The sequence below is a fragment of the Oncorhynchus mykiss genome, chromosome 1 (genome assembly GCF_013265735.2).
Source record: "Oncorhynchus mykiss isolate Arlee chromosome 1, USDA_OmykA_1.1, whole genome shotgun sequence".
Taxonomy (NCBI): Eukaryota; Metazoa; Chordata; class Actinopteri; order Salmoniformes; family Salmonidae; genus Oncorhynchus; species Oncorhynchus mykiss.
In genome coordinates, this window is record NC_048565.1 from 91,075,226 (window position 1) to 91,099,776 (window position 24,551).

At 45.0% G+C, this 24,551-nt stretch overlaps 2 protein-coding genes across 4 annotated transcripts in view; one reads left to right on the plus strand and one right to left on the minus strand.

Annotated features, from left to right (window-relative positions):
* Nucleotides 1–1,629: 1,629 nt before the first annotated feature.
* Nucleotides 1,630–11,367, plus strand: LOC110531588 (BCL2/adenovirus E1B 19 kDa protein-interacting protein 3). 2 transcript variants are annotated; one of them, XM_036988660.1, is made up of 7 exons: nucleotides 1,631–2,103; nucleotides 3,027–3,200; nucleotides 3,243–3,477; nucleotides 3,818–3,893; nucleotides 4,189–4,295; nucleotides 4,555–4,704; nucleotides 9,823–11,367. In XM_036988660.1, exons 1-7 carry the CDS (start codon nucleotides 2,061–2,063, stop codon nucleotides 9,869–9,871), a joined length of 834 nt encoding a protein of 277 aa, XP_036844555.1. In that variant the 5' UTR covers nucleotides 1,631–2,060; the 3' UTR covers nucleotides 9,872–11,367. The 2 variants fall into 2 exon arrangements, with proteins under 2 accessions (XP_036844550.1, XP_036844555.1); XM_036988655.1 differs by having other exon boundaries at nucleotides 1,630–2,103; nucleotides 3,027–3,477.
* A 3,818-nt stretch (nucleotides 11,368–15,185) lies between these two features.
* Nucleotides 15,186–24,551, minus strand: part of LOC110531579 (serine/threonine-protein phosphatase 2A 55 kDa regulatory subunit B delta isoform) — a 28,969-nt gene continuing 19,603 nt past the window's right edge. Inside the window, exons 6-10 of one of the 2 annotated variants that reach the window (XM_036988668.1) lie at nucleotides 24,141–24,318; nucleotides 23,102–23,266; nucleotides 21,669–21,838; nucleotides 19,407–19,498; nucleotides 15,186–16,489 (exon numbers count right to left, since the gene is read on the minus strand). In XM_036988668.1, coding sequence (XP_036844563.1) covers nucleotides 16,210–16,489; nucleotides 19,407–19,498; nucleotides 21,669–21,838; nucleotides 23,102–23,266; nucleotides 24,141–24,318 — 885 coding nt within the window. In that variant the 3' untranslated portion in view covers nucleotides 15,186–16,209. The remainder of the gene's footprint in view (nucleotides 16,490–19,406; nucleotides 19,499–21,668; nucleotides 21,839–23,101; nucleotides 23,267–24,140; nucleotides 24,319–24,551) is intronic. The other variant, XM_036988670.1, reaches the window with a different exon arrangement.

The following is a 24,551-nucleotide window of genomic DNA, read 5'->3' on the forward strand; positions in this document are numbered from 1 at the left end:
GCACTGAAAGTAAAGGGGCTGAATCATTTTGCACGCCCAATTTTTCAGTTTTTGATTTGTTAAAAAAGTTTGAAATATCCAATAAATGTCGTTCCACTTCATGCTTGTGTCCCACTTGTTGTTGATTCTTCACAAAAAAATACAGTTTTATATCTTTATGTTTGAAGCCTGAAATGTGGCAAAAGGTCGCAAAGTTCAAGGGGGCCGAATACTTTCGCAAGGCACTGTATATATATATATATATATATATAAATAATATGACATTTGTAATGTCTGTATTGTTTTGAAACTTCTGTACGTGTAATGTTTACTGTTAGTTTTTATTGTTTATTTCACGTTTGTATATTATCTACCTCACTTGCTTTGGCAATGTAAACACATGTTTCCCATGCCAATAAAGCCCTGGAATTGAATTGAATTGAGAGAGAGGAGAGACGGGGACCCATCAGGAGCAACATGGGTGTTCATTTATTTATAGTATTACAATGATGAGGAATCGTTTTTATATCTCACCATAAAGAGCTACTTTGACCAGAGATGTCAGTGATTTCAGGCTGTTATATGTGGAAGGAGCCAGGATGTATTCAGCCAGGGCTGTGGTTTTATCTGTCTGCATCTCTTATCTGACGGAGGACACAGGGGAGGGAGGGTGCCGTTGTGATGGAATACTGATGGAGGATACAGGGGAGGGAGGGTGCCATTGTGATGGAATACTGATGGAGGACACAGGGGAGGGAGGGTGCCGTTGTGATGGAATACTGATGGAGGATACAGGGGAGGGAGGCTGCCATTGTGATGGAATACTGATGGAGGATACAGGGGGAGGGAGGCTGCCATTGTGATGGAATACTGATGGAGGATACAGGGGGAGGGAGGGTGCCATTGTGATGGAATACTGATGGAGGATACAGGGGGAGGGAGGGTGTCATTGTGATGGAATACTGATTTGGATGCAGGGGAGGGAGGGTGTCATTGTGATGGAATACTCAGTCCTCAGCAGGACAAACTGATCCTGCAGATGGCGTCAGAGAACATTCTCAGATCAGTCTGATTAGCTGGATGTGATATTTCTCACAAATGCATGACTGAATTCACAACTCTATATGGACACCAGAAGTAGTAAACTTTAAGTAGATGTTAGCTTGTGAGAGCTGTTGAGGAGTCTGTAAGAGCTGTCGTGGTATATCTAGAAGCCATAGGCTACCCCGAGGACGAAGTAGAGGAAATTAGTTTTAGACACACATTATCACAGACACTGTCAGTGCATTCATCACTCAAACAGTCTTGGATGGTCTGGAAAAGGTCAACAGGTGAAGGCTGTTTCTTCATGTGTTGCAGCCTAACTTTATGGATGGAGGAAACACCTGCCAGTGTTGTCAGCATGTTTCCTAGAAAGCTCATGCATACCGGTATTATGATACAATAACAGCAATCACATCAGGCTATTTATGCCTAAATACGCACGCTCGTGTTTGTTTACTTGTAGCTCTACCGCGTCTAGTATTTTCTGGACCAATCACACGAAGCGTTAATTTCGGTCAACAGCCCAGAGAGTTGCTTCACACAGGAAAACGTTTCATCTGGCAACGTTTTGCAATAAAAACCGTTTACCGTTTACTCTAGGAACCAAACGGAAGCAAATGCACAGAGCAAACGGAACGAACGGGGAAGGATCTACCTGAATTTGTCCAATAGAAACTCTCGTTTTCTTTGAAACTGTTTCCTTTACAAAACGTTTCGCAACGGAATTCGACTAATGAATACACCAGTGAGTGATAAGGGACCAGATTTGATATTCATGGGGCAAACCCGTGTAGGCCACACAGCTGGCCAAGTTTAGTCACATGCTTGTTGTTATTGTTCTGGTAGCCTAGTGCTTTCCTGAATGGTCTGCACTCGATCTAAACCTTTCTCCCAATTCAGAGGCATCAGAATAATATTGTCTACATTCGGATTTGTAATTACAGGATTCTTCCAAATATTTAGGACGTTTGACTCGGAACGATCGCGACGCAAAGGGGGAGTCAATCAAATACGCATTGCGTCCCTTATTTACCAACATGACGGAAGACAAACAAAGTGTCATCGAGGAAAATTTGCAGGGTAAGTTAATCGCTGTCTCGTAGTCTATAATGGCATGTTGCATAATGTGAAAACAACGGACCGGACCGTATGATCGCAGTATATTCAGGATGCCATGCTGTATCGTCTTCCTGAGACATGTAGCCTACGTCATTGTACATCATATTATTATGGTGAAACAGTGTTGCGTCGAGGAGACACAGATATGAGTTTTTTTGCTACATTGTAGGACAACAATGTTTCTTCAGCAGGTGGTAGGAATTCCGCGGCCATGTAAACATTCCTCGTGTTGCCTGGCTGTCCTACATTAGACAGATCAGACAGTAGGATAGGTAACGTTGGGCTATAGGGCAGGCCTATAATAACATTGTCAGCTAGCTGATGTAAAGTCGATATTGACTTTAGCGCAGTGTTCTGAATGACGTATTCTCAATGCTGTAATGATGTCTATGTTTGGCATTGTTCAATGCAGCTACGATAAGAAACACAACAAACCAGATGATTCTGCCCATCCACCTGTTGTGTGCTTCTCCGTTATGTAATAAAGGGGAGGGGCTGAACACGTCGCTTTCCTATTGGATAGCCAGACTATAAAGGGGAGGGGCTGAACACATCGCTTTCCTATTGGATAGCCAGCCTATAAAGTGGAAGGGGGGGGGCTGAACACTTCGCTTTCCTATTGGATACACACAGGAAGGAAAATGTGGGCAGAGGACAGGGACCATTGAGCAATAAGGGGGGTACGTACTGTCATGGGCACTGAGCAGGTGCTATTTAAAGAACAAAACATTTAGCGATGTGCCACGCTATCTAGGCTAAACACACCTCCTCAACCACTCCCACAGCACACGCAGCCTGTTAATACCTGCTTTATGACCGGCCTATTATCAACTACGTCTCAATGTTCTGCACCATTTTGTCATGTTTATGTTTTCTTCTTTAAGGTTCCTGGGTGGAGCTGCACTTTAACAATGGCAACAGTGCTGGCTCACCAGCACATGGGGCTGCTGGTGTGGAGGAAGAGCAGGTACCAGGCTCTGCCACTGAGGTACCAGGCTCTGCCACTGAGCTACCAGGCTCTGCCACTGAGCTACCAGGCTCTGCCACTGAGCTACCAGGCTCTGACACTGAGCTACCAGGCTCTGCCACAGAGCTACCAGGCTCTGGGTTAGGTGCCTTTGCCTCAGTCCATGGTGGAGACCTGATGGCTGGGTCTACCTCTGCGTCGGTCCTGCCTGGGTCTCTCTCTGCCTCTACCCAGGGAGGTGACCTGATTCCTGGGTCAGGGTCTGCGTCTGGCTCAGTCCAGGGAGGGGTGGACTTGGAGAAGATGTTGTTAGACGCCCAGCACGAGTCAGGAAGAAGCAGCTCCAGGGGCAGTGTTCCCTGTGACAGGTGTCTCTCCACTCACCAATCACATGCAATATAGACCATCACATGACCGATCAGGACAACATTTTGGATTCGTTTTATACTGATTAGCTATCTGAACGAACACAAAGGACTAAGAGATAAGAGACACTGTCATTCACTATAGTTATAGCACAGTAGGTACTATAGTGACCTCTGACCTCCTATCCACCATCTGCATGAGTGCCTCTGTACATTCTAGATCAGATTTAATAGATGAAGCTTGTCATGATGGAAACACAAGAGATCTGTCAAGAGGGCTCTTCCCCAATACTTATGTAGTCTCTCTCTTCCGCTGTGTGTCCCCCGCCCCCCCCCCACTCAGTCCTCCGAGACCCCAGACTCCTTTGCTCCGCCGTGGCTCAGAAGTGCACAGCTCAGGAGAGAAGAACAGCTCACAGGTTTGGAGCCCTTATCCAGGGTCACCATAGAGATGAAATATAATATCATTCTATTAAACTCTGTGTGGGGCACTAATCTCTAAGTAGTTGGCGAGGCACAGCAGGGTGGTTTCAAGGGTTAGAAAACAAAAACAAAAAAAGTTATAACCTAATATTTCAAATTCTGCAATATATTGTTTTTTACATTCCTAGTTTTTCCACTCAGAGGTTGAAGGCAGAGCAGAAGAGCAGTTTTTCCCCGTTGTAACAAATTAACAAATAAAGTCGTTTAAAAAATATATATATTCTGTTCCAGTCTGAAGAAGACTACCTAGAACGGAGACGTGAAGTGGAGAACCTGATGAAGAAGAACGCAGACTGGATCTGGGACTGGTCCAGTAGACCTGAGAACATTCAACGCAAGTTAGTACCCCCCCCCCCCCCCCTCAATATATTCCCCTCAGTATCCCAGACAGACGGGTCATATCTATTATATGTGTTTTCAATTCAGTTCTGCTCAGCCCAGTTTGTAATAGAAAACAATAGAATATCATTGAATTGAATACAACTTATATACAATTCTACGCTATTATAGAATGATATAGAACAGAACTTGATATTCCTTTCTACCCAAACCACTTCCAGGGACATTGTAATGTGCTCTCTTGTCTTTTGAGTGCAGGGGGTTTGTTCTGAAGCATCCCAAACGTATCAACCCTCTCAGCATCAGAAACACCAGCGTCATGAAGAACGGAGGGATCTTCTCTGCAGAGTTCCTCAAACTTTTCCTTCCTTCTCTGCTCATATCCCACGTACTGGCCATCGGTCTGGGGTGAGTTCTGATTTTAAAAACATTTAGAAAATAAAAGCTAATTCTGAAGAATGTATTATTTGTAAAGGGTAAAAGAGTAGAATGTGAAATAGGTCTCTTGTGTGTTTGTATGGGATATAATCTGCACTCTGTAGAGAGATTATAGCAACACAAATCTAGTCTGGTGATCAGTATACTATTTTGTCTCATCTCCACCATAGATACCAGTGGCAGCAGGTAGCCTAGTGGTTAGAGGCGAGCCAGCAACCGGTGGCCAGTTCGAATCCCGGGTCTGATGGGAAGAATCTGTTGGGAAGTGAGCTGGCAACCGGTGGGAGGGAGGGAGGGAGGGGGGGGGGTGTGTTGGTATCAGGTCCTCGATGCCATTGCGCCCTTCACCAATAATGTGATCTTAATCTAAGTAGAATTAGAAGGCTATACTACAGTATTTTTATATAACAGTATTTTTTATCATCAACTATATCTACACACACACACACACACACACACACACACACACACACACACACACACACACACACACACAGTTGACTAGAGCTGCATTCTAGCAGATGTGTGTTTTAGCTGTGCTGCTAAGGCCCCAGATCAGATGCCTTACGTTTTCTGGTCGCACCTCACTGTGGGAAGAATGGAATAGTTGATCCACTTCAGTCGCCAGAGTTTGAGCTGTGAGCCTTTAAGGCACTGTGTATACGGAGGGAGAATGTCAATCTCTCTCCTGGCTCAAAGTTGAGGAGAGTTTGACTGCATCACTATTGGTCTTCGTGCGGGGTGTTGAAGGTACAGAACTGTCTGTTTAAGCAGTTGGCAACACAGTTCAGACACTCATCGGTACAACACAAGACATGCAGCCAGAGATCTCTTCACAGTTCAGACACTCATCGGTGCAACTAGAGATCTCTTCACAGTTCAGACACTCATCGGTACAACACAAGACATGCAACCAGAGATCTCTTCACAGTTCAGACACTCATCGGTGCAACTAGAGATCTCTTCACAGTTCAGACACTCATCGGTACAACACAAGACATGCAGCCAGAGATCTCTTCACAGTTCAGACACTCATCGGTGCAACTAGAGATCTCTTCACAGTTCAGACACTCATCGGTGCAACCAGAGATCTCTTCACAGTTCAGACACTCATCGGTACAACACAAGACATGCAACCAGAGATCTCTTCACAGTTCAGACACTCATCGGTGCAACCAGAGATCTCTTCACAGTTCAGACACTCATCGGTACAACACAAGACATGCAACCAGAGATCTCTTCACAGTTCAGACACTCAACGGTACAACACAAGACATGCAGCCAGAGATCTCTTCAACAGTCCCCAGGTCCAGAACAGAGGCTGGGAAACACACAGTATTAAATAGAGACATGACTACATGGAACTCTGTCACCCAATATTTATCTAACCTTTATTTAAGATCAAATTATTATTTACAATGATGACCTAGGAACAGTGGGTTAACTGGTCTAGGAACAGTGGGTTAACTGGTCTAGGAACAGTGGGTTAACTGGTCTAGGAACAGTATGTTAACTGGCCTAGGAACAGTGGGTTAACTGGTCTAGTGGGTTAACTGGTCTAGGAACAGTGGGTTAACTGGTCTAGGAACAGTGGGTTAACTGGCCTAGGAACAGTGGGTTAACTGGCCTAGGAACAGTGGGTTAACTGGTCTAGGAACAGTGGGTTAACTGGTCTAGGAACAGTGGGTTACTGGTCTAGGAACAGTGGGTTAACTGGTCTAGGAACAGTGGGTTAACTGGCCTAGGAACAGTGGGTTAACTGGTCTAGGAACAGTGGGTTAACTGCCTTGTTCAGGGGCAGAACGACCAATATATATATATTTTTTACCTTGTCAGCTCAGAGATTCGATCTAGCAACCTTTCGGTTACTGGCCCAATGCGCTTAACCACTAGGCTACCTGCTCTAACCACTAGGCTACCTGCTCTAACCACTAGGCTACCTGCTCTAACCACTAGGCTACCTGCTCTAACCACTAGGCTACCTTCTTTAACCACTAGGCTACCTGGCTCTAACCACTAGGCTACCTTGCTCTAACCACTAGGCTACCTGGCTCTAACCACTAGGCTACCTGGCTCTAACCACTAGGCTACCTGCTCTAACTAGGCTACCTGCTAGGCTACCTGCTGCAGGTAACTCAAGCTGGCAATAAAACCAGGTTCATAAACCAGATGAAATAACACCTTGCTGTGAAGAGACAGGCATTTATTTATTTTTTATTATTAGAATTTTTTGTTGTTGTTGAATTTTACCCCTTTTTCTCCCCAATTTCGTGGTGTCCAATTGTTTAGTAGCTACTATCTTGTCTCATCGCTACAACTCCCGTACGGGCTCGGGAGAGACGAAGGTCGAAAGACATGCGTCCTCCGATACACAACCCAACCAGCCGCACTGCTTCTTAACACAGCGCGCATCCAACCCGGAAGCCAGCCGCACCAATGTGTCGGAGGAAACACCGTGCACCTGGCAACCTTGGTTAGCGCGCACTGCGCCCGGCCCGCCACAGGGGTCACTGGTGCGCAATGAGACAAGGATATCCCTACCGGCCAAACCCTCCCTAACCCGGACGACGCTAGGCCAATTGTGCGTCGCCCCACGGACCTCCCGGTCGCAGCCGGTTGCGACAGAGCCTGAGCGTGAACCCAGATTCTCTGGTGGCACAGCTGGCGCTGCAGTACAGCGCCCTTAACCACTGCGCCACCCGGGAGGCCCGAGACAGGCATTTTAATGCATTTTGCATTGATTTATGTATGTGATACGTGGTTGGGGATACGACTGTGATACAGTTGAAGTCGGAGGTTTACAAACACTTAGGTTGGAGTCATTAAAACTTGTTTTTCAACTACTTCACACATTTCTTGTTAACAAACTATAGTTTTGGCAAGTCGGTTAGAACATATACCATGTGCATGACAAGTAATTTTTCCAACAATTGTTTACAAACATTCCAGAAAATGTCATGGCTTTAGAAGCTTCTGATAGGCTAATTGACATAATTTGAGTCAATTGGAGGTGTACCTGTGGATGTATTTCAAGGCCTACCTTCAAACTCAGTGCCTCTTTTTGATTGACATTATGGGACAATCAAAAGAAATCAGCCAATACCTCAGAAAAAAAATTGGAGACCTCCACCAGTCTGGTTCATCATTGGGAGCAATTTCCAAACGCCTGAAGGTACCACGTTCATCTGTACAAACAGCAGTATGCAAGTATAAACACCATGGGACCACGCAGCCGTCATACCGCTCAGGAAGGAGACGCGTTCTGTCTTCTAGAGATGAACGTACTTTGGTGCCAAAAGTGTAAATCAATCCCAGAACAACAGCAAAGGACCTTGTGAAGATGCTGGAGGAAACAGGTACAAAAGTATCTATATCCACAGTAAAACGAGTCCTATATTTACATAACCTGAAAGGCTGCTCAGCAAGGAAGAAGCCACTGCTCCAAAACTGCCATAAAAAAGCCAGACTACGGTTTGCAACTGCACATGGGGACAAAGATCGTACTTTTTGGAGAAATGTCCTCTGGTCTGATAAAACAAAAATAGAACTGCTTGGCCATCGTTATGTATGGAGGAAAAAGAGGGAGGCTTGCAAGCTGAAGAACACCATCCCAACCATGAAGCATGGGGGTGGCAGCATCATGTTGTGGGGGTGCTTTGCTGCAGGAGGGACTGGTGCACTTCACAAAATAGATGGCTTCACGAGGGAGGAAAATTACGTGGATATATTGAAGCAACATCTCCAGACGTCAGTCAGAAAGTTAAAGCTTGGTTTCAAATGGGTCTTCCAAATGCACAATGACCCCAAGCATACTTCCAAAGTTGTGTCAAAATGGCTTAAGGACGACAAAGTCAAGGTATTGGAGTGGCCATCACAAAGTCCTGGTTGGGATATGACTGTGATACATGGTTGGTGATACGACTGTGATGCCTGGTTGTGTCTCCTGGCTATCTTGAGATGAATGCGCTAGCTGTGGGTCTCTCTGGATGGGAACGTCTGCTAAATGACTACACTGTAATGTAGTGCTGTGGGTCTCTCTGGATGGGAACGTCTGCTAAATGACTACACTGTAATGTAGTGCTGTGGGTCTCTCTGGATGGGAACGTCTGCTAAATGACTACACTGTAATGTAGTGCTGTGGGTCTCTCTGGATGGGAACGTCTGCTAAATGACTACACTGTAATGTAGTGCTGTGGGTCTCTCTGGATGGGAACGTCTGCTAAATGACTACACTGTAATGTAGCGCTGTGGGTCTCTCTGGATGGGAACGTCTGCTAAATGACTACACTGTAATGTAGTGCTGTGGGTCTCTCTGGATGGGAACGTCTGCTAAATGACTACACTGTAATGTAGCGCTGTGGGTCTCTCTGGATGGGAACGTCTGCTAAATGACTACACTGTAATGTAGCGCTGTGGGTCTCTCTGGATGGGAACGTCTGCTAAATGACTACACTGTAATGTAGTGCTGTGTGTCTCTCTGGATGGGAACGTCTGCTAAATGACTACACTGTAATGTAGTGCTGTGGGTCTCTCTGGATGGGAACGTCTGCTAAATGACTACACTGTAATGTAGTGCTGTGGGTCTCTCTGGATGGGAACGTCTGCTAAATGACTACACTGTAATGTAGTGCTATGGGTCTCTCTGGATGGGAACGTCTGCTAAATGACTACACTGTAATGTAGTGCTGTGGGTCTCTCTGGATGGGAACGTCTGCTAAATGACTACACTGTAATGTAGTGCTGTGGGTCTCTCTGGATGGGAACGTCTGCTAAATGACTACACTGTAATGTAGTGCTGTGGGTTTTATGTGTAGTTTCCTGTTTGGACCCCAGGAAGAGCAGCCCCTGCCTCAGCAGCAGCCCATTGGGTGATCCTAGTAAATAAAATAATAAAATACACTGGGGACTGTAGAGTGAAACATCTGAAGAATGCCTTGCTGATTTTCAAGAAACTCTGACCGACAAAAATAAGTGTGTGGGGGGGGGAACAAACAACTTTGCATGTTTACCAAGTTGCACAAAATAAAACTGACAACATATGTACAGAACTATACTAGTATGTTGATGTTCTTTCCCCTTTGTCCTCAGGGTGTACATTGGGAGACGTCTAAGTACCTCAGTGACCAGTACCTTCTAAAGGGACACTCCGCTGGACTGGAACAACATGGTTTTTTGGCTCCAACACCGTTACCTTCCACTGCTGCTAGCTTTGAAGTGGTTCGCTTATTAGATACAGATAGGCAACATCTGTCATGTGTCCCCCAACTCCGCTCAATACATGGCTCAAAATGGCACCCTATTCCCTACATAGTGCACTACTTTTGACCAGTTCCCATAGGACTCTGATCAAAAGTAGTGCACTATATAGGGTATAGGGTTCCATTTGGGACACACTTCCTTTTTGTTTTCCCCTGGCGGTGAGCAGTCCACCCTGCCTGTATCTGTATTGTACCCCTGTGAATAGTGTTGGCTTTTCCCTTAGTTCCCAGAGCTGCTTTTAAATAACCCTGCTCCACTGGAAAGTAGAACCCGGTGTTCCTCCTCCATCTCACTGGACGATCTCTGGGTAGGGGGGCCATCTAATAATCAACCTTTTAAGAGCCATCGTTGTCAACGGCTAGCTAGCGTTCACTGTCAGTCATTTTCAAGCCATTTTATCTTGCTCTGAGTTGAGAAATTTTTGTAGTAGAAGACTTTTGAGGTAATGATATTACAGTAAGAAGGTGATGATACAGAAAAGCACTGTGAATTTCTCAGCGTTGAGATATGTACGGAGAAGAAAAGGGAATGGGTCAGACAAGAAAGCTGGACGTTGTATTTGAGGGAGCTGTTGCTTGTTTTATCAGAATGTCCTTGGTTTGGGGAAAAAGGGATCAAGACATTCAACCGAAATGTTATTTCTGACCCGGATCCTTCTCATGGATCATGAAGGGCTTTAATAATAAAACAAGGTTTCAGGGGAAATGAAAAAGGTTTGAAATAGATCAACCTTGAAAAGTGTTTGAGGAAGTAGAAGGAGAATGAATGTATGGAGCATCTTCCATTAGATCCCAGATTAGGTCGAACGGGAGCGTCGGGGTTTTGGTTCTGTCGGCACCTTTCAGTTTATTGGTGTTATTTTTTCACTCAGGGTTGTTTTCTGTGACAACAAGGTGTCCCATTCACTGAATATGCATGTGTATGGGTAGAATTGTACATTAGATGTGGCACTATGTAAACCGGAAGTGTTTTAATGGTCGGTGGCATGTTAATGGTCTACGTGACCATTTGAAATACACAAAAACAGCTTTTCTACCACTACTGCATAAGACCACACATCCCCATATCAAATATTTTAGGGGAAAATATAGACTTTCACGCTTGTAATCATGAGGGAATTTAGAAATATCTTATTTTGCCTTACTTATACTTCACTCCTAATTAAATACGAAATCTCAGTATCCAGAATGCTTCAGTATGTTTTTGTTCTAAGAATGAAGAGAGCAACAGAGGCTTTCCTGAGTTATGCCTTGAAGAGGCATTTACCAATCTGTTTCTGCATGTCTTGTAGAGCTGGTCAACATGTCAAGTGTCTATGTGAAGTTGAGAACAGTTGGAATTGTATCTGAAAAATAAAATGGAATCATAAAAATATCCACCTCTGTGCTCGTTTCTGGAAAACCATACAAGGAAAACGTGATTATCCAAAATGTCAGTCAATACATTTTCCTAAAATTGCCTTTTCCCCAACAGTGAATGGGTCATTCATACCAAATGGATATTTCAAACGTGTACCCCAACATGCCAACAAGTAAACTCTAACTCCCATCACAAATAACCAAACAGATGAATACATTTCCACAATGTTAGCATTATAACACAAGGAACCATGATCATTCAACAGAAGACTGTAATTCCCCCCGACTAGTTCCTGATTTAAAGAGCATCGCAACGATACCATGTTGTACTTTTAAACCTTAGAATATTCTCTCAGTGATTTCAGACCATTGTATATTGCTGGGGGGATATTGTATACTGGGTGTACAATAACAAGTACCCTGGTTTCTTCATGGAGGTCCAGGTTCCTCCGGAGATGACTGAACGACTGCTGGCCAGCTTAAGTCTGGAGGAAGGCAGGGCACTCAGCAGTTGTTGGGACTCTCTGGTCGAGTTCCTGCCCGACAACATTGCAGACACACGCCAGATTTTTTACAACGCCTGGATAGGTATTTAACATATCGGCTAACCACATCATATATAGCAATTTGTTTCCCTACTGCACAGTCGATGACGTGGCAAGCAACCATTGGTTGATGAAACGCCACGCCTGCACATCCAGTTGGACAGGAACGATCTATGGCTCTCCCAATCGTCTTAATAATCGGTCCTCTCCTAGTCTCCTCTCATCTACACTGATTAGAGAAGACGAGACAGGTCTCACCATGAAGCTGGCTTTCATCTGGTCAGTTGTTACAGATCAGTACAGCTGAAGGAGAGGATGATGTCTGGACAGTAGAGACACGACAGTAAAACATCTCTCCTCCACCGCAGACCGACCGCAGGATCCTGACTGTACCAGAGTTCAGACAGGATCCTGACTGTACCAGAGTTCAGACAGGATCCTGACTGTACCAGAGTTCAGACAGGATCCTGACTGTACCAGAGTTCAGACAGGATCCTGACTGTACCAGAGTTCAGACAGGATCTTGACTGTACCAGAGTTCAGACAGGATCCTGACTGTACCAGAGTTCAGACAGGACAACAAACCCATTCAAGCAAAAACATATAAAAAAAGGACAGTAGTCTTCTGTAGAACATACCGGATTACACAACTTAAAACCTGGTTGGTACAGTCGAAACGTGCAGCGGGCATCATCGGGGGTTTCCTCCTCCAGAGATTCAGGATGTAGAAACCTTCTTAAAGCCATTCTGTCTTACTGGACTACAATGTGGAGTATCAGGATCTAAGACGACAATACGGCAGGTAGCCTAGTGGTTAGAACAGGTAGCCTAGTGGTTAGAGCCAGGTAGCCTAGTGGTTAGAGCCAGGTAGCCTAGTGGTTTGAGCCAGGTAGCCTAGTGGTTAGAGCAGGTAGCCTAGTGGTTAGAGCAGGCAGCCTAGTGGTTAGAGCAGGTAGCCTAGTGATTAGAACCAGGTAGCCTACTGGTTAGAGCCAGGTAGCCTAGTGGTTAGAGCAGGTAGCCTAGTGGTTAGAGCAGGCAGCCTAGTGGTTAGAGCAGGTAGCCTAGTGGTTAGAGCCAGGTAGCCTAGTGGTTAGAGCCAGGTAGCCTAGTGGTTAGAGCCAGGTAGCCTAGTGGTTAGAGCAGGTAGCCTAGTAGTTAGAGCAGGCAGCCTAGTGGTTAGAGCAGGTAGCCTAGTGGTTAGAGCCAGGTAGCCTAGTGGTTAGAGCCAGGTAGCCTAGTGGTTAGAGCCAGGTAGCCTAGTGGTTTGAGCCAGGTAGCCTAGTGGTTAGAGCAGGTAGCCTAGTGGTTAGAGCAGGCAGCCTAGTGGTTAGAGCAGGTAGCCTAGTGATTAGAACCAGGTAGCCTACTGGTTAGAGCCAGGTAGCCTAGTGGTTAGAGCAGGTAGCCTAGTGGTTAGAGCAGGCAGCCTAGTGGTTAGAGCAGGTAGCCTAGTGGTTAGAGCCAGGTAGCCTAGTGGTTAGAGCCAGGTAGCCTAGTGGTTAGAGCCAGGTAGCCTAGTGGTTAGAGCCAGGTAGCCTAGTGGTTAGAGCCAGGTAGCCTAGTGGTTAGAGCCAGGTAGCCTAGTGGTTAGAGCAGGTAGCCTAGTGGTTAGAGCAGGCAGCCTAGTGGTTAGAGCAGGTAGCCTAGTGATTAGAACTGGTTAGAGCCAGGTAGCCTAGTGGTTAGAACCAGGTAGCCTAGTGGTTAGAGCCAGGTAGCCTAGTGGTTAGAACCAGGTAGCCTAGTGGTTAGAACCAGGTAGCCTAGTGGTTAGAACCAGGTAGCCTAGTGGTTAGAGCCAGGTAGCCTAGTGATTAGAGCCAGGTAGCCTAGTGATTAGAACCAGGTAGCCTAGTGGTTAGAACCAGGTAGCCTAGTGGTTTGAGCCAGGTAGCCTAGTGGTTAGCACCAGGTAGCCTAGTGGTTAGCACCAGGTAGCCTAGTGGTTAGAGCAGGTAGCCTAGTGGTTAGAGCAGGCAGCCTAGTGGTTAGAGCAGGTAGCCTAGTGATTAGAACCAGGTAGCCTACTGGTTAGAGCCAGGTAGTCTAGTGGTTAGAGCAGGTAGCCTAGTGGTTAGAGCAGGCAGCCTAGTGGTTAGAGCCAGGTAGCCTAGTGGTTAGAGCCAGGTAGCCTAGTGGTTAGAGCAGGTAGCCTAGTAGTTAGAGCAGGCAGCCTAGTGGTTAGAGCAGGTAGCCTAGTGGTTAGAGCCAGGTAGCCTAGTGGTTAGAGCCAGGTAGCCTAGTGGTTAGAGCCAGGTAGCCTAGTGGTTTGAGCCAGGTAGCCTAGTGGTTAGAGCAGGTAGCCTAGTGGTTAGAGCAGGCAGCCTAGTGGTTAGAGCAGGTAGCCTAGTGATTAGAACCAGGTAGCCTACTGGTTAGAGCCAGGTAGCCTAGTGGTTAGAGCAGGTAGCCTAGTGGTTAGAGCAGGCAGCCTAGTGGTTAGAGCAGGTAGCCTAGTGGTTAGAGCCAGGTAGCCTAGTGGTTAGAGCCAGGTAGCCTAGTGGTTAGAGCCAGGTAGCCTAGTGGTTAGAGCCAGGTAGCCTAGTGGTTAGAGCCAGGTAGCCTAGTGGTTAGAGCCAGGTAGCCTAGTGGTTAGAGCCAGGTAGCCTAGTGGTTAGAGCCAGGTAGCCTAGTGGTTAGAGCAGGTAGCCTAGTGGTTAGAGCAGGCAGCCTAGTGGTTAGAGCAGGTAGCCTAGTGATTAGAACTGGTTAGAGCCAGGTAGCCTAGTGGTTAGAGCCAGGTAGCCTGGTGGTTAGAGCCAGGTAGCCTAGTGGTTAGAGCCAGGTAGCCTGGTGGTTAGAGCCAGGTAGCCTGGTGGTTAGAGCCAGGTAGCCTAGTGGTTAGGGCAGGTAGCCTGGTGGTTAGAGCCAGGTAGCCGTGTGGTTAGAGCCAGGTAGCCTAGTGGTTAGAGCCAGGTAGCCTAGTGGTTAGAGCCAGGTAGCCTGGTGGTTAGAGCTTTGGGCCAGTAACCGAAAGATACAAATCTGTCGTTCTGCCCCTGAACAAGGCAGTTAACCCACTGTTCCTAGGCCGTCATTGTTAATAAGAATTTGTTCTTAACTGACTTGCCTAGTTAAATAAAAAAATAAAAAATACTGACAGAGCCAATAACAGGATTCTCACAAGTTCCAGTAGTGAGCTGCCTAATAACGGAGAATGGCCAATCAGGTGCCTTAGAAAAGGCATTGTGTGGCCAGTAGGTTGACTGTCCACATCTACCAAATGACACGCAGAAGTAGAACAGAATAAACCCAGATTCATTTCAGAATGTGAAAAAACGCGTCGTTGTGGTTTTCGTTACTTTTATTAAGTGGTTGACACCAGACGGTGTGGTTATATAGATACAGTCAATGAGTAAAATGTTATTATACATGAGAAGAAGAAAAAAAGAAGGATAAAAACTAAAAAAAATAATAATAAACAAAAACTTTTTAAAAAAAATAACCAAAAACAATTGTCCACTGACCAAACATGGAGACCTGTGTTGAAGAGCTTAACAAGGTCCAACACGGAGGAGGCCTGAGAGAGTCGGCCAGGGAGGAGGAATGTTATCAGTAAGGCTGCAACATTTCCCCTAACTTTCCCAGCATCCTAGTTGGCAGGATTCCCCGATCATTTCCTGCTCATTCCTTTTTCCGATTCTGGGAATCTTCCAAATGGGATTTCTGGAAAACCTTGGGATTTTTCGGGAAAGTTACCTGGGAATTTGCAACCTTACTTTATTTAAGCTAATTTAATTTCAGTTTCTTCCAAGGCCCAGATTTACAGTTGAGAGACTAATATCTCATTCTGACTTCCAACACATCTTTCCTCCTTATTCCATAATGTGTCGTCGAATCATAGGAAGTAAAACAAGGCTCAGACTTTTAAATAAATACACTAAACTTTAAACTGACATTTTTTTGGGCCTCTTTGTTGAGCCGCTGTCCCATCGATGTTTCTGCCGCAGTCAGGCCCGGGCTAGTCTGTCCAGAGTCAGACCTGGGGCTCCTGCCTGCCTGTGTCTGCCCTCGCAACGAGACAGGACGCAAACCAACCAACACCTCAGACTCTAAAGAAACAGGCCGTCTGACTCCAGCAGGCGTCCGGCCGTCTGGCTGGCTGGCTACACAACGAAACAAGCGCATCACATTTCTTCTTCATTAGGAGGACAGACAAGGCTGCTGTTGTTTCCTTAAACAGATTTAACAACTATTCTTTACCTATACAACGTACAAGATTTCTGTCCATTCGCGGTAGGTAGGTATGATGGCTGGGTTCGGGGAGGGTCGGAACAGTTTCGGAGGGGTGGGGGGGGGGGTTGTTAAGTTTAGTTGATCTTGTCCTGAAATATGTAGAGGTTGTTGGTGGCGGCGACAGCGATGACGTTCTCCTTTGGGTGCCACGCGGTGTGCAGGATCTTCTTGTTGAAGTCCAGACTGTCTACGCTGATCTCGTCCTTCTTCCTCTTCCCCCCGGTGGACACCTTGCGAGCCTTCAGGATGGCCCGAGGTTTACTGTTCTCTCTAGAGGCCTCCAGCGTGACGTCCCGCCGCGTGTTCCGGTCAAACATCCGGAAGAAGTTGTTGTACGAGCCCGTCATGATGGCACTGGGGAGGAGGAACAGCAAAACAAGATGAATTTGCACGTCCCAAAAATGTCTACAATTGCAAAGTGATTTTAGGTCCTTTAAAAGCGCAATATAAATACCATGTATTATTTATTATAAGACCTATTATTAAATAGAAATTTGCTGCTGGACAAAAATACTAGATAAAGAATTTACATTTGCATTTATTTATCTAGTGTAAAGCAAGCAACCCATCAAAGGGGTAAGAGTAATGTTGTAACGTCATCGTGGTTCTAGAAGGGTAATGTTGTGGCGTCATCATGGTTCTAGAAGGGTAATGTTGTAACGGCATTGTGGTTCTAGAAGGGTAATGTTGTAACGTCATCATGGTTCTAGAAGAGTAATGTAACGTCATGGTTCTAGAAGAGTAATGTTGTAACGTCATCGTGGTTCTAGAAGGGTAATGTTGTAACGTCATCATGGTTCTAGAAGAGTAATGTTGTAACGTCATCATGGTTCTAGAAGGGTAATGTTGTAACGTCATCATGGTTCTAGAAGAGTAATGTTGTAACGTCATCATGGTTCTAGAAGGGTAATGTTGTAACGTCATCATGGTTCTAGAAGGGTAATGTTGTAACGTCATCGTGGTTCTAGAAGGGTAATGTTGTAACGTCATCATGGTTCTAGAAGGGTAATGTTGTAACGTCATCATGGTTCTAGAAGGGTAATGTTGTAACGTCATCGTGGTTCTAGAAGGGTAATGTTGTAACGTCATCATGGTTCTAGAAGGGTAATGTTGTAACGTCATCGTGGTTCTAGATGGGTAATGTTGTAACGTCATCGTGGTTCTAGATGGGTAATGTCGTAACGTCATCGTGGTTCTAGAAGGGTAATGTTGTAACGTCATCGTGGTTCTAGAAGGGTAATGTTGTAACGTCATCGTGGTTCTAGAAGGGTAATGTTGTAACGTCATCATGGTTCTAGAAGGGTAATGTTGTAACGTCATTATGGTTCTAGAAGGGTAATGTAACGACGTCATGGTTATAGATGGGCAATGTTGTAACGTCATCGTGGTTCTAGATGGGTAATGTTGTAACGTCATCGTGGTTCTAGAAGGGTAATGTTGTAATGCCATCATGGTTCTAGAAGGGTAATGTAACGCCATCATGGTTCTAGAAGGGTAATGGTGTAACGTCGTCGGGGTTCTAGAAGGGTAATGTTGTAACGGCATCATGGTTCTAGAAGAGTAATGTTGTAACGGCATTGTGGTTCTAGAAGGATAATGTTGTAATGTCATTGTGGTTCTAGAAGGGTAATGTTGTAACGTCATCATGGTTCTAGAAGGGTAATGTTGTAACGTCGCCAGGGTTCTAGAAGGGTAATGTTGTAACGGCATTGTGGTTCTAGAAGGGTAATGTTGTAACGTCATCATGGTTCTAGATGGGTAATGTGGTAACGTCATCGTGGTTCTAGAAGGGTAATGTTGTAACATCAGGGTTCTAGAAGGGTAATGTAACATCATGGTTCTAGATGGGTAATGTTATAACATCATCGGGGTTCTAGAAGGGTAATGTTGTAACGGCATCATGGTTCTAGAAGAGTAATGTTGTAATGTCATTGTGGTTCTAGAAGGGTAATGTTGTAACGTCATCATGGTTCTAGAAGAGTAATGTTGTAACGTCGCCAGGGTTCTAGAAGGGTAATGTTGTAACGGCATTGTGGTTCTAGAAGGGTAATGTTGTAACGTCATCATGGTTTAGAAGGGTAATGTTGTAACGTCATCGTGGTTTAGAAGGGTAATGTTGTAACGTCATCGTGGTTCTAGAAGGGTAATGTTGTAACGTCATTGTGGTTCTAGAAGGGTAATGTTGTAACGTCATTGTGGTTCTAGAAGGGTAATGTTGTAACGTCATCATGGTACTAGAAGAGTAATGTAACATCATGGTTCTAGAAGAGTAATGTTGTAACGTCATCATGGTTCTAGAAGAGTAATGTAACGTCATCATGGTTCTAGAAGAGTAATGTAACGTCATGGTTCTAGAAGAGTAATGTTGTAATGTCATCATGGTTCTAGAAGAGTAATGTTGTAGCCTCATCATGGTTCTAGAAGAGTAATGTTGTAGAGTCATGGTTCTAGAAGGGTAATGTTGTAACGTCATCATGGTTCTAGAAGAGTAATGTTGTAATGTCATCATGGTTCTAGAAGGGTAATGTTGTAATGTCATCATGGTTCTAGAAGAGTAATGTTGTAACGTCATCATGGTTCTAGAAGGGTAATGTTGTAATGTCATCATGGTTCTAGAAGAGTAATGTTGTAACGTCATCATGGTTCTAGAAGGGTAATGTTGTAGAGTCATCTTTGCTTGGAAGTCAATTGCAGGTCTGAATTGTAATTAGGGGAGGACGACTGCCCCTTCTCATTGAAACCAAGGATATTCAAAGCCGACTGCGGTACTGCAGGCATTGTTCTCAGAAAACAGAACACATTATAATCAATGGAAAAACGTCAATCTTTGTGATCAATCTTAGTGTAAATAAAATGTTTAGATGACAATCATGGTATTAATAATTGCTTCTAACACAACAGATGTATGTCCTTGAACCGATTATTTAAAAAAATCACACACAGAAGTGAAGGATATTTTAGTTGCTAATGGCAGCCTGCAGTACCCTGGTCAGCCTTAAACTAGAGTTACTCAATGAGGAGGCAACACTGAGCTAGCCTGCAACATCACTTCCTGGAGTGGCCCAAACGGCGCAATGTCACGTCTCCATCTTAACCGACAATTTTATCTTCACATAGGAATGAATGGTGTCAGGTGATCCTGGGCTTTGTGTATATACAGCCGTTGATTGTGACGCTGGTGTTTGTTATTTGCGTGTTGCGGGTCCATTTATGAGACCGAACATAACTTTCAAACCGATTCTAAAGCTCCGTGTCGGTTGGTTTGCGGTACCTGTCAGCACCGTTCCAGCAGCACTCGAACTTGTCGAAGATGCAGTCGTTTTCATACAGCGAGCAGAGCTTGCTACGGAGGTACTCGTGCACCTATACAAAATATAAAACACATTTAAAACAGTTTCGATCAGTTCATTTATTTGGCCTTTAGGAAGAATTTGTCTTTCATTCCTGAGACAAGAATTTTAAAGATTTAACTAAATAACATATACATACACTGAACAAAAATATAAAATGCAACATGTAAAGTGTTGGTCCCTTGTTTCACGAACTGAAATAAAATATCCTAGAAATGTTCCATACGCAACAAAAGATTATTTTTCTCAAATGTTGTTGCACTAACATCCCCGTTAGTGAGCGTTTGTCCTTTGTCAAGATAATCTATCCACCTGACAGGTGTGGTATATAGGAAGAGGTTGATTAAACAGGATCATTACACAGGTGAACCTTGTGCTGGGGACAATAAAAGGTCACTAAAATGTGCAGTTTTGTCATCCAACACAATGCCACAGATATCTCAAGTTTTGAGGGAGCGTGCAATTGGCATGCTGACTGCAGGTATGTACACTAGAGCTGTTGTCAGAGAATCGAATGTTCCAACATCGGTTTAGAGAATTTGGCAGTACGTCCAACCGGCCTCACAACAGCAGGCCACATGTAACCACGCCAACCCAGGATCTCAACATCCGGCTTCTTCACCTGTGGGATTGTCTGAGACCAGCTACCCAGACAGCTGATGAAACTGAGGAGTATTTATGTCTGTAATAAAGCCCTTGTGAGGAAAAAAGTCATTCTGACTAGCTGGACCTGGCTCCCCAGTGGGTGGGCCTATGCCCTCCCAGGCCCATCCATGGCTGCGCCCCTGCCCAGTCATGTGAAATCTATAGATCAGGGCCCATTGGATTTATTTCAATTGACTGATTTCCTTAAATGAACTGTAAAAGTGTTGAAATTGTTGCATGTTGGGTTTATATCTTTGTTCACTATACATATTGTTTCTGTCTGTTTTCATACCACTGCAATTCATTCAAACTGTGATAAAAACATACTACTACACAACACAGTGCTCTATAGCCAGAGGAATATGGCAGGTCTCGACAGGTAGGTCTCTACAGGTAAAGTTCCAGTCAGTACCTGGTAGGTCTCTACAGGTAAAGTTAAAGTCAGTACCTGGTAGGTCTCTACGGGTAAAGTTCCAGTCAGTACCTGGTAAGTCTCTACAGGTAAGGTTAAAGTCAGTACCTGGTAGGTCTCTACAGGTAAAGTTAAAGTCAGTACCTGGTAAGTCTCTACAGGTAAAGTTAGTACCTGGTAGGTCTCCACAGGTAAAGTTAGTCAGTACCTGGTAAGTCGCTACAGGTAAAGTTAAAGTCAGTACCTGGTAGGTCTCTACAGGTAAAGTTCTAGTCAGTACCTGGTAAGTCTCTACAGGTAAAGTTAGTGCCTGGTAGGTCTCCACAGGTAAAGTTAAAGTCAGTACCTGGTAGGTCTCTACAGGTAAAGTTAAAGTCAGTACCTGGTAAGTCTCTACAGGTAAAGTCAGTACCTGGTAAGTCTCTACAGGTAAAGTTCCAGTCAGTACCTGGTAGGTCTCTACAGGTAAAGTTAAAGTCAGTACCTGGTAAGTCTCTACAGGTAAAGTTAAAGTCAGTACCTGGTAAGTCTCTACAGGTAAAGTTAAAGTCAGTACCTGGTAAGTCTCTACAGGTAAAGTTAAAGTCAGTACCTGGTAGGTCTCTACAGGTAAAGTTCAAGTCAGTACCTGGTAGGTCTCTACAGGTAAAGATCAAGTCAGTACCTGGTAGGTCTCTACAGGTAAAGTTCAAGTCAGTACCTGGTAGGTCTCTACAGGTAAAGTTCAAGTCAGTACCTGGTAGGTCTCTACAGGTAAAGTTCCAGTCAGTACCTGGTAAGTCTCTACAGGTAAAGTTCCAGTCAGTACCTGGTAGGTCTCTACAGGTAAAGTTAAAGTCAGTACCTGGTAGGTCTCTACGGGTAAAGGTCCAGTCAGTACCTGGTAAGTCTCTACAGGTAAAGTTCCAGTCAGTACCTGGCAGGTCTCTACAGGCAGGTCTCTACAGGTAAAGTTAAAGTCAGTACCTGGTAGGTCTCTACAGGCAGGTCTCTACAGGTAAAGTCAGTACCTGGTAGGTCTCTACAGGCAGGTCTCTACAGGTAAAGTCAGTACCTGGTAAGTCTCTACAGGTAAAGTTAAAGTCAGTACCTGGTAAGTCTCTACAGGTAAAGTTCCAGTCAGTACCTGATAGGTCTCCACAGGCCGGTTTTCCATGTTCAGATCCCACACCTTGACTGACAGGTAGTCTCTGGTCATCATGTAACGGCCGCTGTGGCTAAACTTCACATCCGATATTGAGGAGATGATCTCGGAGAAGAAGGACCGGCTGCTAGGGTCCTCTGGCTCCTCGAAGACTGAGAAACAAATAAACACAAACCTTTCCAAAACAGTTCATCAAAACAGCAACGTCTTGGCCAGTTAGCAGATGCTTTTATCTCAAGTGACTTAAAGTCATGCATGCAGACATGTTATTGTATGGGTGACCCTGGTGATGAAAGAGTCAATCCTGGCATTGCAAGCACCATAATCTACCAACTGAGGCACACAGGACCACGTTAGTATCAAAAACAAGCCTGCATCTAGCTCCTAGAAGACAGACAGGAGGTTACACTTTACCTAAAGCCTGCAGGTATATAGCTTTATAACTTGTTATAACCATGTATGAGCTTAACTGTCATTCAACTGAAGAATCATTACATGATAAATTAATCAAGAGGAATCATTCATGTTCATGAAGAGTCTTACAACACATTATAGCTGCATTATAATGCATTATACATCCTAGTCTATAAATAAACAATGAAAGCTCTCTATCAGCCTGAAAACAAAGCCTATATTCTCTGACCGTTGTCCCGCTACTCTAAAGAGCTGATTACATCATTCTGTATGTTACGGCAGGGTGGCCTAGTGGTTAGAGCGTTGGACTAGTAACCGGAAGGTTGCAAGTTCAAACCCCCCGAGCTGACAAGGTACAAATCTGTCGTTCTGCCCTTGAACAGGGGAACTGACTCGTTCTGTTCCTAGTTAAGTTAACACACTGTTCCTAGACCAGTTAACCCACTGTTCCTAGACCAGTTAACCCCCTGTTCCTAGACCAGTTAACCCACTGTTCCTAGACCAGTTAACCCACTGTTCCTAGACCAGTTAACCCACTGTTCCTAGACCAGTTAACCCCCTGTTCCTAGACCAGTTCCTGTTCCTAGACCAGTTAACCCACTGTTCCTAGACCTGTTAACCCACTGTTCCTAGACCAGTTAACCCACTGTTCCTAGACCAGTTAACCCCCTGTTCCTAGACCAGTTAACCCCCTGTTCCTAGGCCAGTTAACCTAGGCCTGTTCCTAGACCTAGGTCGTCATTGAAAATAAGAATTTCTTCTTTACTGACTTGCCTAATTAAATAAAGGTTTAAAAAATAAAAATATATATAACCTTCTGACATCAGAGGGAAAACACATCGGACTTAGTTTGAGGAACGCTCAACTCCGTTCTCTTATTTCGAGTTGAGTTTTGATAACAGGATTCGCAGGATTTGCTAGCAACAACATATATTGTTCTATTCTATCTAAAACAATGACATTTCTGTAAAGTTTTACCCCCAACGATATTATTGACTTACATTTGCTTTGCCTATCACAGAGGGCAGCAGCTCGCATGTCACAGAGGCGGATGGTCCCCTTACTGCTACTGTACACAAATACATTACACTGGTGTGGATGGCACTCTGCAGCTGTGATGACTTCTGTCAGCTCCTCCATATTGGCAGGCTTTATATCTACAATGTCTGGGGGAGGGGCACGATCAAGGATCAACACCACCAAGACATGGCAAGGGCATAGACACAAACAGGTAGACACACACTCACAGGTAGACATACTCACACGTAGACACACACTCACAGGTAGACACACTCACAGGTACACACAGGTACACACACTCACACGTAGACACACTCACACAGGTAGACACACTCACACAGGTAGACACTCACACACAGGTAGAGACAGGTAGACACACACACTCACAGGTAGACACAGGTAGTCACACACACAGGTAGACACAGGTAGTCACACACACACAGGTAGACACAGGTAGTCACACACACACAGGTAGACACAGGTAGTCACACACACACACACACAGGTAGACACAGGTAGTCTCACACACACACACACACACACAGGTAGACACAGGTAGTCACACACACACACACACACACACACACAGGTAGACACACTCACAGGTAGACACACCCCACGCAGGTAGACACACCCCACGCAGGTAGACACACCCCACGCAGGTAGACACACCCCACGCAGGTAGACACACCCCACGCAGATAGACACACCCCACGCAGGTAGACACACCCCACGCAGGTAGACACACCCCACACAGGTAGACACACCCCACACAGGTAGACACACCCCACACAGGTAGACACACCCCACACAGGTAGACACACCCCACACAGGTAGACACACCCCACACAGGTAGACACACCCCACACAGGTAAACACACCCCACACAGGTAGACACACCCCACACAGGTAGACACACCCCACACAGGTAAACACACCCCACACAGGTAAACACACACACAAATCTTCCCATTTAAATGAAATACATGTTGCGTATGTTTTGTGATTAAAAAAGGATACTAAAACTTCTATCAGTGATTTCTAAGTGCCAGAGGTTAACCCTGAGATCATCAGCCGAAAGGTACGTTTCGTGATCGCTGTTTACAGAGATGGAATTGATGTGATATGTGTGTGCGTTAGCGAATATCCTCCTCGGACTAGCCTCCACCATCCGGTCCATGGGCAGCAGCACAGGCACCTACAACAAAGAAGCCTTTTATTATGAAGATGTACCACGTTTAAAAACCCTGCAGTTCGCTCCTTTTCTGAAGATGACAAATACCTGTAGTAGTGAAGTAGGGGGGGGGGGGGGGGGGGGTTTAGTTACATATCGCAATATTATATTGATACTTGACTCAAAATATATACAGTGGGGCAAAAAAGTATTTAGTCAGCCACCAATTGTGCAAGTTCTCCCACTTAAAAAGATGA